This window comes from Wyeomyia smithii, chromosome 3, assembly GCF_029784165.1.
Source record: "Wyeomyia smithii strain HCP4-BCI-WySm-NY-G18 chromosome 3, ASM2978416v1, whole genome shotgun sequence".
Taxonomy (NCBI): domain Eukaryota; kingdom Metazoa; phylum Arthropoda; class Insecta; order Diptera; family Culicidae; genus Wyeomyia; species Wyeomyia smithii.
In genome coordinates this window covers 94,224,681-94,239,003 of record NC_073696.1, presented here as the reverse complement: position 1 = coordinate 94,239,003, position 14,323 = coordinate 94,224,681, and the positions used below count along the sequence as shown (strand labels likewise).

The following is a 14,323-nucleotide window of genomic DNA, read 5'->3' as shown; positions in this document are numbered from 1 at the left end:
TGGATTTCTAGCGATTTTAATAGTATGCAAACACTCGGTCCAAGCAGATACAAAACAACAAGCTGCGATACGTGAAGCTTTTCTAATTAATTCTCTGTTTAGTTCTTAAGATAAACAAATATAATTATAAAAATTTTCATCGAAGGCGTTGAGTTGAGTTCTAATAACATGCAATTTTGGACCACTAAACCATATTTCACGTGAACTAATGTTTGATGATTTTAAACCCTCTTCCCTCTCCTAGGATAATCGTTCATATATGTTCTAAAAAAAATCTATAAATCCAACATAAACTATTTTCGTGGAATGTGAATGGCCCCAAATTTCATCTTAAATTCATAATTTCATTTAAGTCGTTTTAGGTCACTTCAAATTCATCGAAACAATGAAATGTTAACAGTCATCTTGGAATTGGAGTAATTTTTTCAACATATTAAAAAAAAGCAGAATTGTTGCTCAACTTTTGAAGTAGTGACCGGATCTTGTTCAATGCATGCCAGTTCTCACTTTGAAAATAGCAAACACATTTGTATTCAGTATATTCTTAGAATATTCAAGATATATCAAAAAAAAATTTTTTTTAACTGCTACAAATAAAAAAAAATCAGAAACTTCGACTGTGACCTAGTGTAGATTGTAGCTCAAGTCGAGTTTTACTTGCGTTCAACTAAGCAAAGTGAAGCCTTGGTGCTACATTCCGATTCGAAACTTGACCTTCCGTATTTTGCAGCCAACTGTTTATTGTACAGGATACTGACACTAACAGTCTTCTTCCGAGCCCATACTCGAACCCACGACGACTGGCTTGTTAGGCCAGCATCGTACGTCGAGACTAATTGGAAGGCGCACCCATACTAGAAATTCTTAAAATATTTTTTTTTCCTCGGGCATTTTCAAATCAGTGTTTTATATTTTGGCTGTTTCGCAATGAACTGTTTTCGAATAAATGAGATTTGTAATGTTTTTCTGAATTTTCTCAACTTTATTCGCAATTTTTGACATGTTTTCGTAGCAAGTATGTGACAGTTTTTCGAAAATCTTGAAAAAATAATTAATTCTGAATGCAACAATCCTTACTGTATGGAAATCGGCTAGGATTTTTCTAGGTTCTTGCTGGTATTTTCAGAAAGGATAGATTTTTTAACTTTTTCAGTTTATCCGATAACGTTTACAACTATTTTCATTCTGTTGATTTTATCGTATAAAGTTGAGAACATAGTTTCAAACGTTGTAGAATGAATGAAAGCCAACATTTCGGATAAATTATTACGATATCTATTGAAAATTTTAAACGTTGAGTTCTATAAGGTGCGAAATATATCGCATTTTCTGGACCTTTCCTGGTTTTATTTCTATGACTATTTTGTATGTTCAATTACTTGCCCAGTTAGTCTTTATTATTTAATAGTTAATTTATTTCCAAACCGTTCTACCTTTTCCGCAATTGCAGAATAAAATTAATCTTATTCGAGGTTTACGTTGTAATGTGATTGAAAGTAATAAAACGGACGCATATAACTCACAGCATTGACAACTTTTAATTAATAAAAATGATGATATTATGCATAATCATTTTTTCCAGTGTCATATTCTACCATACAGTTCGGAAAATTCTATGTGCTCCGCACACGTCGGCTGTTCCCGACAATGTACCCACAACGCATCACAATAAGTGCGACGCAATTCCGGTAACGTCCTCCCGCCGGCGGAAGCGACGACGGAATGATTTTCCCAGACAGATTGGGATGGGAGAGATTGCACTTTTCCCGGCTCGCTTCCTCGCAGCATAGTCGGTTTTCGGTTTCATACAACAATATCAGCATCAGCACCTCTACCGCGCACCACCTTTGCCACCCACTACGTGTGACTATGCCTATGTGCCACAGTGCAAAAAAGGGAAAACCATGACAATGCTGTGGATGCGGGGAAGAAGTGCGAAGGGAATTTTCAGCACACACATAGTAGTTTTACGCAGACGAGAGGAGCGGGTGATTCGAAAGGAGTACTCCGTGGGTGGAAAGCGCCAACTAAAGTGAGAGTACAGAATGCGGGAGGTAAAGCAAAATGCAGTATCCATCCTTTCGTTCGTTCGTTCGTCCGTAATCGTAAGCGTTATATTGTGTAGGTCTAAATTCTCTGTTGCGTCAATTTCCACGGCCGTTGTGGGTCACAGCGGCGTGCGTGTACTGCAGCAGGGCGGCAGTGGGTAAAGGACGACCGAGGGGGGAGCGAACGAGACCACAAGAGAGTCCAATACATGGCTGGTTGGGTTGACTGCCTGACTGGCTGGCTGACTGGCTGGCAGGGAAGTATTACTACACTCTCCTCGGAAGGCAGCGCGGAAGAGGCAAGCGGACCTCCGCGCTGTGTATTACGCTGTATGGCTGCGCTCTCGTTTGCTGCCGCGCGCACCAACACACAAACGCCGAAGCTGGGGGGAATAACAACGGCGCGAGTTCGACACTTCATAATACCTTCCTGGGAGCGCTTCGAGCCAGTCTTACATACACTCGCTTCGAGAGAACACGCGAATCGCTAGAGTTCCGCTCCCGAACGTCTGAACGTTTTGAACAAAAAATCTCGGTCAAGACAAGTGCGCGCGTTTTGCAGCCCAACATTTCGTGCAGAAAACAGTTTATTTGGATTGTTTGTTTTACTTTGGGCAGAGTAAGGGTCATAAAAGACCTAGAAGTAACAGTTAAAACGACGTGAAGATTTTTAGTTGTGGGTGATTGAAACAAAAAGCACGCAGAAAAACAGTGGTGAATTTTCAAGTTTTGAACTTGTTGAAGAAAAATATAAAAGGGCAATCGACACAAAAAAGGATTACAACATCAAACAGTACAAGTAAAGTGTAGCAGCAGAAGAAGCAGCAGCAGCAGCAGCAGACTTTCCTTCGGAGGCCTTTGTCCTCCCAGAAAATCCCGTCCAGACAGACTGTTAAACAGTGAGTGTTGTTCTTGTTGTTTTCAACCTCTTTTTTTCGGTTCTTTACTCCTCGTCGTCCTCGTCCAGCGGCGGCAGCGGCACTGGCAGTGGCAGAAGCAGGCATATGCGAAGTGTGTTGTTCCGTCTGCCTGTATATGTGTGTATATTTTTGGAGAGTTCTTTGAACCGGCGGACAGCCAGACAACAAAGGCAGTTAAATTGTGGTGCATGCAGTTACCATTGAGGATTCTTTGACCTCTCATCTCCGGCGGTGCGCAAATAGCGCGCCGCTCCAGGACCTCGATTTGCGACACAATCGTCGTCGGTTGTCGATCGTTGACATCAATTTGCGGGCAGGCAAACTGTGCCACAGACGCTAGTGATTCTTGCAGTTTCTAGAATGCTAAATCCATGACCTTGCTCTTGGTGATGATGATGATGTTGATGATGATGAACTTCTAGGTGTGAGACTTTAAATGATGCAAACAGTTCAATTAGTCAGCATTAGAATCAGTGTGACTCAGTGTTTATTTCACCGAATTTTCTGAGACGTCATTTTCAGTGTAAATCTATTCCGCATTTAGTTCTGGGCTCCCGGGATGTGCAATGCCGCGTGTTTCGTGTGAAGACTGTATATGGGGAAACCTGATGAGGTATGCGTTGTTACCTAACTTTTTGCGGAGCACAGAAGTGTGATTAGATACCTAAGTCGAGGAAGATAAGCGAAAGTAGGACGTTCCTGAAATGCCACCGTCACGGAAAACCGGAGCAGGTGCGCCGAGTGGAGAGCGAGGGTCGCGGTGCTTACGCGTGTTTTGCCGCGTGCTCTCTTGACTACGGGCCGGGCAATAACAGAATAACAGCGAAATTGCGCCGATCATGATAAAGACGATGACGATGATGAGGCGGGAATGATGATGACGGGCGGTGACGTAACAGAACGACGAGGGCACGCGGCACCGTCCTCGTGGTGCACGTTTTTTGTTGTTGTTGTCGTCGTCGTCGTTAGCCGCGACAAGCCGTGCTTGAATAGGGTTCTAAATGGCGCAGAGCGAGCGCGAGCGAAGAGCAGACGGTTTTGTGTTTTGCGTCGAAACTGTACACCGCAGAGTGAAGGACGGTTGAACGTTATTTTTTTCCTCTTATTTATTTCGGACAACCAGCCAGTGATCCACCTAATGAATAATTCCGGCTAATTGCTGTTATTGACGATTCGCCAGAACCGGAGTGTGTTCGTGTTAGATCACGGGTACCGTTGCTTTTTTGATCGCGACAGTTTCTGATAAAATTCACTTTGTCACCTACAAGAGAACCGCGACAGGACAGGACAGTGTATGAATGGCTGTGTATGTGTCGTCTTTACGTGTATGAACGCTGATGTGAGGACAGGATTGCGAGCAGGTGCAGATGAATAATACCGCAAACGGGGTTCGGTAGGTACGTGTACCGGTGGCAGAATGTGCGCATTGACAAGGATGATGAAATAGTTTCGCAAACACAAAGCCTTGAGCTTGTTAGAGCGGATTCGTAAATAAGTGAACATGTGAGAATATGTTCGTTGTGTAGAGAAGCGTAGTTTAGGCGATCGATAGCAACAACAACAGCAACAAAGAAAGTTCGCTGAATGATGGGCAATTTACTACACGTGTAATGTGATACGCAAATGAAAAAAACTCCGCCTCGTGAATCGTCCTTTAATCCAAACAGCGACACGAGTTCACAGATTAGCCCGATGTTGGGTGAGAATTTTTAATTCGTGCTGCACCGTTGTAATCAAGCATTTTAACTACGCCACGCAACGAAGGGGCTTATTCCGCTGAATAAACAGTCGATGTTTCTTGACCTTCACAGGGCATTGCCTACGGAAATGATTCGCCTTCAACGCGGTGATGATCTAATAGGAATGACCGTGGAAAAATGTGGGATTTTATTTTTAGTTCGATTTCTCTGGTTACGAACCTTTCATTAAGATGGAGTTTTGAACTAACACTTTTTTTTCGTGTTGACACTTATCCTAACCAATATTTTGAATAGAAATTCAAGTAGAATTTTTACTTCAAATCATTTTAAACTTGGTTATTAACACGTAACTAGTTTTTTTATCAACAATAAAATAGGAGTTAGCATTAAAAATACATAATATGTTAGTATAGAATATAACATTGGAAAACAAAACTATTGTGAGATTAAAAACTATTTTGATTTTTCATTGTTTATCTCTTACTGATCAGCTGACAGTTAATTCAAAATATATTATAACTATCAGTTTCCTAAAGGTTAATGAACCCGTCCAAATATTACCTAATTTTTTTTTCAACGTGAGCTTCTGTTACGTATATGATGTAAAATAAATATAAAAAAGACATTCTGTTTTCAAAAATAAGCGTTTTAACGCGGAATAGAGTGGATGGGACTATTTTTGGCTCTAATGAAACTTTTCAATAACAATGAATTTTTCGCAAGAAAAAATTTTTTGAAGGAGGTAATCAAGAAACCAAGTCATAGTTTGAAAATTAAAAAACAGATCCAAATGTTTTCGAAATTGGAGAAAGCCAAGATTTTATTTTGCTGGAAATCGAATAATTTTTCTCGATATTTCTAATACAATTATGTATGAAAGACGCAGAGTTGAATATAATTATTATAGCTCTTCTTAAGATATTTCAAAGCGTAGCTTAATATTTTAATTCAATTTGAATCTATTGTCATCTTAGTCCACAACCTCATCTTATGGAACAGTGACACTCAAACTTAAATGAGAAAAAAAATCACAGTTTCTGAATCAATCAGTTTACCAATCCAAGAAATGATTTCTTTTTAGTCTACTTTTGGTTCCTTTCAAAGTAGGAATCTTGAACATTCAATTAAAAAGTTTAGTTAAAATCTACTTAAATGTTCTGGCACTAAAACTCAAAAGTTTAGTGATAACTCATTGATAGCACGTAAATTGGAGCAGTGATTTCAGTGGTGAAACGAATTTGGGAGCGTTTTGAAATATGGTTATTAATACAAAATATCGGATAAATTTTGCCAAGTCAACTAGATTTCGATTGTCGGTTGATCTAGAGCAGGTAAGGGCATTTTGTTTGTATCTTCGATGATTTCGTGGAAATTTGATGTACAATTCGTATACTCTTCGCGAACGTCCGTTTAATGGGATGAATATAGGAACAAATACTTTAAAATTAATATCATCCAAACCTTTGTTTCTATTTTTTTCACCTATTCCCGCCATATAAAAAAAACAATGAAAATATTTCAGATTGCATTTTTTACAACCAAATAGTGGTACATGGCCATACATGAATCGTATTTTCCAATCATATTGTCAAAGCATCAATCGAAATTTTCACTTGCTGTATCTGCGCTATATGACGAAGAAGATAACACTGGTTCACACAGGCTCAAAGTAGAAATTAATGAAAGATTATAGGTTTTAGCTATTCCTATGAATTTTGGTGACCCCAGCCACCAGCATTTCAGAAACTTAAGCGATGTACCCGGCGAGCAATTACTATGCGACACTCTCAAGTAAGTCGAGGCGTTTTGGTAATGGTTAGGGGCACCAAAATTCACAAGAATGGCTCAAAAACTATAATCTTTCTAGGGCAGCTGTTTCGAACTTCAGGGGACCTTTTTTTCGGTTTTGTCGACAACCACAAATTACCATGAATATTTGGTGGTCCCATGAAAACACAATTCTTTTCAATATAACACATATCTAAATTCTCTAAAATTCGAGTGAATTAAATTTTCTGCGTTCGAACAAATAACCCGCTGTAGTTTTGTGTTTTTCTGTTAGTCAGAAAGATACTCTACCGGATGGTTTTATGGACGCTTGGATTCGTTTGCGCATTTTCGAGTTACAACTCAATAAAAATAAGTCTTTATAAATTATTGTTTTTTTAGTTTTTATTCATGGATACTGTATTAAATAACTAGTTCATCACCAGAAATCGTTCATCTTGTTTTACCGCGTTATCCTAAATTTTAAACAGCCTGTTTTATGCATTAGAGTTGAATATATGAATGCAAAATTGCTTTGAAAACCCTTTTTAGAAAATGTCTCGGAAATCTCAATTCATAGAGGCTTGAGGTATTCATCAAACAGTTTTGTATTAAAATTATACACAACTTTGCAGAAACAATTATTCGTCTAGCAAGTCACGTTCAAAAGTTAGGTGTGGCGCCCTCTATACGATAAAAGTTGAAATCATTTCCATTGAAGCATATGATGGACAGCAGCAAACGAAACAACTTTCTAGAAGATATTGATAGCATTGGGCTTGGAAAAATAATTTCTATGTTCGTTTTTCCATTTGGCCCCATTGTGCGACGTAAATAGAAGAAAAAGGCCCTGGAAATATTTTAAGAAAATATGGAGGTTGATTATATTTTTTATTGAATCAAATGGTTTTGATCAAAGTGCAAGTCAATTTTAGAGTGTGTCCATTAAAAAAATTTCAATTTCTCCTATCAATGAGACCACCACAGACACTAATGAAGCAGCATGTCCTAAGTAGGACGAAAATTGGATCCACAACCTCCCAAATAATTTGCGAAATTTTGATGAAAAGTCTGATATAGTTATTCGTAAAAGTGGTTTCGAAAAGAATCTCTTATTGTTTTCATCAATTATTACTGATGACTTTTTACACAGAATAAGATGACTTTTTTGTCCGAATAAGATATGCGATTTTAGATCCTAAAGAGGATTTTTGTATAGTTACTATTAAAAAATCCGTTGTATTGAGGTTGCTTTTTCGTTCTTTTTAAACGCGACTTGTTTTCATCAATATAGGGTAATCGCTCCTATATTCACCTCATCGCGCCTTTTTAATCAATTTATCGTCAAATTTTACCATATCTTCAACGTAAAACTTCCAACCACTTGACAAAATCGAGAAGCAAATAGATTAACTTTCAATATTTGTAGAAATTTGACAGTAAATTGGACAAATAAGAGAAATGAGATAAATATAGGTGCACCCAGCTGTTGAGATAAATAATGGAGCGATTACCCTAGTATAACTTTTCAAAAAAATATGGGTCGTTCCATACGAAATGTCCATACCACTTAGACACGACCATGACGGGTTTAACTTAAAGTTGAGGAAATTACTCATCTAGGTACTCAAGCCTTAAACATTTTTGCATTACCATTTGAAAATTCAATAAAAAATCATTGATGGTACGAAAATTGGAGCAGTGATTTCATTGATGAGACGAATGTGAGAGCGTTTTGAAAGATGGTTTATTTAGTAAAATAGCGAAAAATTCCGCCAATCTGACAAGATTTTCATTGTCGATCGATTCTATGATTTCATGGGAATTTCATTTTCTGTTCATGTATTCTCTGCGAACGTCATTTTAATGAGACGAAAATAGGATCTTTGTATTAGTAGAAATATGTTCCATAGTTTTGATAATATGTTTGTGTTGGCTTTCCGTGAAATTATTCTTCAGAAGAAAAGTTTTGCTTTATTCATTTACAAACATTGTTTTAATTTTACAAAAGTTGATTTTGAATGACATACAAATTAGGCGTATAACGTCTTTTTTTTTTAAGATCAGTCAAAACATTTCAACAAAAAATTACATATTTTCTACATAGTACACTTTTCTCACAGTTTTGGTATGAATTATAAATGCGATTTTACAAGAAAAGGGAAGATTTTTATACAGTTTCCATTAACAATATCGCCAGCACATGGGTCGTCGTAAACAATTCTCATTTAATTTTACCGCTACTTTTTGTTATAATTTTCACCTAAATGGTTAGCAAGCAAGCAGCAAGGGGCCAAATCATTTTGCCATGTGTTACGCACAATTCATGTACGGTATCAAATCTGAATGTGTGCGAATTGAAAGAAGTAGTAGCATACAATATCCAAATTATTTTTTTTATATTAATTTTAATAAAATTTACTAAGTTTTTGTGAGGGCGTTCGTCCAAGCAATAATTATTTCAACTGTCTTCTTAATCTATTTTAATTGGATTTTATTGTTTGCAATTTTTGGTTACTCGACGATATACTATTTGTTTTTGATTGAGCTCTCTTAAAATATTATTAACTTTTAATTTATTTGCTGGAAGGTTTGAGGGAATTCAGGAGGAAAAATATACATGAGCTTAAAAAAAATGTGACAGAAGGCATGTTTACAGTTTACTAAAAAATAATTTAAAAAACAATCCAAGATTAATATTTTAAAGGATTATAGTGAAGTAGCTGAAATAAAAACATTTAGTTTAATGACAAGGTTGACACACTTGTAATATTCCTTAAAAGTTATTGACGCGACAAAAACGCTATTCTTCCAAACAAACAAAACCAGACTTCCTCACAAAACTCTCAGTCACCTAATTTCCGCCTCCATATCGTCCCCTTTGATCATCCAGCCAGTCAGCATAAAATTAACTGGAATAAAAAAAAATGGAACAACCGCGACGGCCAATATGATTCATGTCATCCAGCCCGTAAACACCTCATCACCAAGAAATGATCAACAATTTCGCATACACACACAAACAAACGATTTGCATCGCGGCTCAGAACATCGTCCGTCCTGTTCGCTCATTTGCGCTTGTTGGTCCACGTTTTGTTTTGTTGTGGTGCCCCGTGTGTGAAAACGAAATACCATCACACACATCGCGCTCCCAACGGTGCCAACCAACAAAGACGACAACAGCCGTAGCAATAACAACAACAACAACTGCATCACGATCACGTTTCGTTCGGGGAACCGTCCGCGACGAAGGCAACGAAGAGGACACCCAGCGGCCGGCCAACCGACGCGCGAGGCCACGATAAAAATCAATAGCCGCCACGTTCCGCACTTTACTCAAATATTTATGCATACGCCATAGTGCCATTAGGGCGATGCACGTTGTCACATGCCGGTTTCACGTGCACCGTGCCTCTCTATTGATTACAGCCACTGCCTGCTCCTGTCTTTGCCATTTTTTTTTGAATGACCCTCAATAAAGTTTCCAACCAGCCATCGCACCTAACGGTGCACTTGAGGCAGCACACGTTTTCACTAATCAACTATTTCGTATTTTTTTTGCTCTCTTTTCTCCACCCTGCAGATGTACTAAGACGAACTATGATGGTTGCGGAATTTGTAACACGACAACAGAACGGTTCGCCAATCAACGGTGAAATACCCGGTCAGAATCACAACAACTCCAACATGCCCGGTTAGTTCGAATCGCAACCTTCTGACAGCATTCAGAACTCTTTGACTAATGACCGATATTTATTTCTCTTTTCTCTTTTCCTTCCACTATAGCACACAGTGCCTTGCTAATGGGTAGCGACTCTACCGGACGCGGAAGCCCCGTCAGCCCGGGCTCAGACTACAATGGCAACGGGTATGATCTGGCGTCGCATCTACAGCGCAAGGAGCTTTTCTCCCAGCGCAAGCAACGCGAGTTCATCCCAGACAATAAAAAAGACGACAGCTATTGGGACCGTAGACGCCGCAACAACGAGGCGGCCAAGCGATCTCGCGAGAAGCGTCGCTTCAACGATATGGTTCTGGAGCAGCGTGTCGTCGAACTGACCAAGGAGAACCACGTGCTGAAGGCCCAGCTGGATGCAATCAAAAACAAATACAATATTTGCGGAGAGAATTTGGTAAGCGTTGACCAGATCATGGCAACCCTGCCGACCAACGAACAGGTGCTGAGTTCGACAAAGCGTGTGAAAATCAACAGCACCGCACCGATAGTATTCCCACTGGCAAGGACTCCGGTACCGCAGCCTTCATTAACACCACAACCCGTGCCGGTACAGGTACCACAGCATCATCATCAGCCTCACGCACCTCAGCAAGTTTTACAACAGCAGCAGCAGCAGCAGCAGCAACAACAGCAGCAACAGCACCCGACCCAGTCCCAGCCACCCCAGCAACAATCACAGCAAGCCGCAGTCATTCACCCCAATCCAAACATCGAATCTCCCCCGCCGCCACAATCGATCGCCTCCCAGCTGCAGCAGATCACAATCCAGCACACAAACTCACACTACAGTCACCACCACTCGCCTGCCGCCATCTACCGTGAGTACGAGCCACTGACCAACGGCAGCGGTAGCAGCCGGTGTGATAGTAAACAGCGCGACTCCGCCATCCGGAGTCCCCTTGCCAGAGTCGACCTGCTGGAGCGTGATGAACATCGCAATGAATCGTTGGTCGATCAGCGCGACCGAGACCGTGATCGTGAACGTGAACACGATCGCGACGACGTTCCTGCCCTGCCGGTTCCTACCTTCGGCTCGACAAACTCGCACATCAGCGGACCGCACATCTCGCACCATCCGTACGCCGGTCCCTACTCTATTCCGAACTATCCGGTCAGCTATGCCAACAATCTCTACCCGTCGCCACCGCGAGAGATCAACGCCCTGCTTACCGCCAACGTCCTAAACCTCAGCCGTCGTGCTCCGTCCCCGTACGAAACGTCCAACGGAACGGGCTCGAACAGCAGTCACAGTAGTTCCGGTGACGATGAGCACGAGCGCGAACAAATTCACGATCACAACAACAGCCTACCGGTCAAGCTGAGGCACAAATCACACCTAGGCGACAAGGACGCAGCCACCGCCCTCCTGGCCCTGCAAAACATCAAGCAAGAGCCCCAGCTGCGAGCCTCCTCGCCCTGGGACGATGGCGATGGTTCCTCCGATGAGCGCGACTCTGGCATCTCCACGGAATGGCCAACCAAGGCGGAACAGAAAATGATGGTTCCCCTTCCGTCATCACCTCCGTCCATTTCGGTGTCTCCGATCGCGTCGAACGTGGCCATTGCCGGCCCAGCGGGTAACATGATCGGCGGCAAGATAACCTCGATTCCGGCTTCCGTCGTCATCAGCAAGAAGGCTGAGGAAAACATCCATCTCCAGTCGAAATTGGCCCGGCTGGAGTCGGAAGTGGCCACTATCAAGAACATGATGATTTCCAACACTACTGGCAGCGGATTTGGTGTCACAGCCGCGGCTCAATGACGGAAGCGGAACGCCTGGAATCGGGAGATTTAGTTCGGTGTGGTCCGTAGCTCACAATTGTGATGAAGAAGGAACAACCGCGAAGGTGCGAAAAGTGGAACTGTGTAAACGGGAAAAGAAAGCAGAAGCAAAAATAGGCACGCCTTTCAGCAGTAAGATATGGTGGAATGTGTTTTTTTATATAAGCAAGAAGAGAATATTTATTACTACTTATTAAGCAGAAAGATAGCATTTTCGTCAGTTGTTATTTTTGTTAGATAAGCATGATCTGCTTAAGCGAAAGTTGAACTGACCGATAATGGTAAAGTGAACTGATAAGGCAGCTGTATGGGAGAAGGGAACAGAGTGCGCAAGGAATAATAGTCCATGTTCGATAGCCTAGTTTTTTTTTCCTAACGGAGCTGCTTGAAGCAACCACACAAAGAAAAGCCAAGCAGCCTTTATCTTCAGGGAAGATTGTGTAGCACAGAATGCCACAGGCGAACAGAAGCAAACTTCAAGCAGCTGCTGGAGAGGTTTTGTATATACCAGCTTTATCAAACTGGCTGGCACCGAGTTTCGGAAATGTGATATATTTTTTTGTTTGCTATATCAGTTTGAGGAATGCAACCTTCATTTGAGGTCACTGCTTTAAAAACGAAGCGTGAACTCGAACGGAAGGTGGATTTTAATTTATTTATCGTCCTATAAGTACCACAGTTATGTAGCTTGTAAGTGATAACAGAAGAAATTTGTGAAATTTCCACTCGTACTGTTATATCTTTGACGCCATCACCGGGATATAAAACTAGGTGATAGTGCAGGGCTCCGCACTGCGGAAGGCCCCAAATCCTACGAGATCGACGGCGCAGTTATTAGCGAGTTTTTTTTACCTTTGTATGAAGCATAAACATCAAATTGATTAATCGAGTAAATTTACTTTCCACAAAGTTTAGCCGACTTTCAGAACTGATCTTAAAAACACTACTTACAAAATAACTAATTCTGTACTACTCACTATGCAGTAGCTATTATTCGGTAGTTTTAAAATTGTCATTTTAAATTGTAATTAAGTGAAGATATGAGAACATCAAGTGTATAATTTGTATCAAATTTATGTATTTAAATATATATATTTTTAAAAAAAGTCACCGCTGGGTTTTCGTAGTTTTATTCCTCCAAAGGCCATTTCAGAGTTTGAAGAAAAAATCGACAATTCGTTTACCTTTTTTTCATCTGGGTTGGTATGTATCTAAAGTGTTTCATTTTTCTGCTGAATAAAAGATAGTTTAACTTCGTTTTCAATATGCAGTCGAATCCCTTTACAGCCGCATCTTAAGGAATCGTTTTAGAGAAATGTCGCATGTAAAGTAAGTAACGTTTAACAGGACGGACCATTAAGAATGTCGCTGAAGAATTCGACTGTATTGTTGTAGTATACATACCCACTGTTGTTGTTCATCAGGTAAGTTGGCATGTTTTATTTATTTAGTTTTACGGCCTAGTTTTGCTTTTTTAATTTTTATTATCCAATGCGCAATGGTCCAGAAACAAAAGTTAGGGGGAAATTTGGGTCTAAATCTTTATAGCAACATTTTCGAAGAAAATTTTCTTCTGGGTCAGAATTCGTGAAACGGATGACTAAAAATCGCGATGTCTAATTTTTTCAAAAAAGTATTTAAAACTTCAAGAGTTTCACTCGGGAAGTTGATTTTCCAATTTATATTGAATTTGAGTAAGTTAAAATGTTGTTATTGTCGTTTGAAATTTATGTCAAAACTGTTTTTAAATAGTCATAGCTTCAAAAATATTGCATCGAATTTGATGAAATTTTCACAGCAGATGCATTTTAAGTTGTAGATCACGAAAATAATTTTTTTTTGAGGAGAAAAATATTTTTTCAATACTAACTATTCAAAACAATATGTTGAAAATCTATGTTCTGGGGCACTGAAAAATCTGAAAAAAATAGTAGTATTTTTGACGAAATTTCGAAGCTTCCCTGAAAATTTCGGGGTGGTGTTATTTTTTGATATTTGACTCTACAAATGGAGAAATTTATAAGAATATGTTATTTTTTAAATTTGAGTAAATTCGATTTAAGAACTAGACAAAAATTTCAATATTTTCATATATTATTCATATGAAAGCACACCGGTTTATGTTTTCGCTATTTTTTCTTTAAACTAGAAGTAATTACTTTTAATTTGATCTAAAAAGATCGAACATTGATCAACTGGTTCGAAAGTTTTTGAAAATAAAATAAAACGAATACAGCCTTTTTTATGGTCACTCTATTTCGGAGCCAGTCCCCCTCACGATCCAACGAAAAAAAACGGGTTCGATTATTTTCAACATAAATCCATCCCTGCAATTTTGAGCTTAATTGAAGAACTTTGCGTCACCAA

General features: G+C 39.7%; 1 protein-coding gene across 4 annotated transcripts; it reads left to right on the top strand.

Moving 5' to 3' along the window:
* Positions 1-2,475: 2,475 nt before the first annotated feature.
* On the top strand, positions 2,476-13,066 carry LOC129729692 (myb-like protein AA). Of its 4 annotated transcripts, none has more exons than XM_055688450.1 (3): positions 2,476-2,947; positions 10,019-10,129; positions 10,222-13,066. In XM_055688450.1, exons 2-3 carry the CDS (start codon positions 10,036-10,038, stop codon positions 11,934-11,936), a joined length of 1,809 nt encoding a protein of 602 aa, XP_055544425.1. In that variant the 5' UTR covers positions 2,476-2,947; positions 10,019-10,035; the 3' UTR covers positions 11,937-13,066. The 4 variants fall into 4 exon arrangements, with proteins under 4 accessions (XP_055544425.1, XP_055544427.1, XP_055544426.1 ...); XM_055688452.1 differs by lacking the exon at positions 2,476-2,947 and adding an exon at positions 3,019-3,581; XM_055688451.1 differs by lacking the exon at positions 2,476-2,947 and adding an exon at positions 3,662-4,177.
* Positions 13,067-14,323: the final 1,257 nt, after the last annotated feature.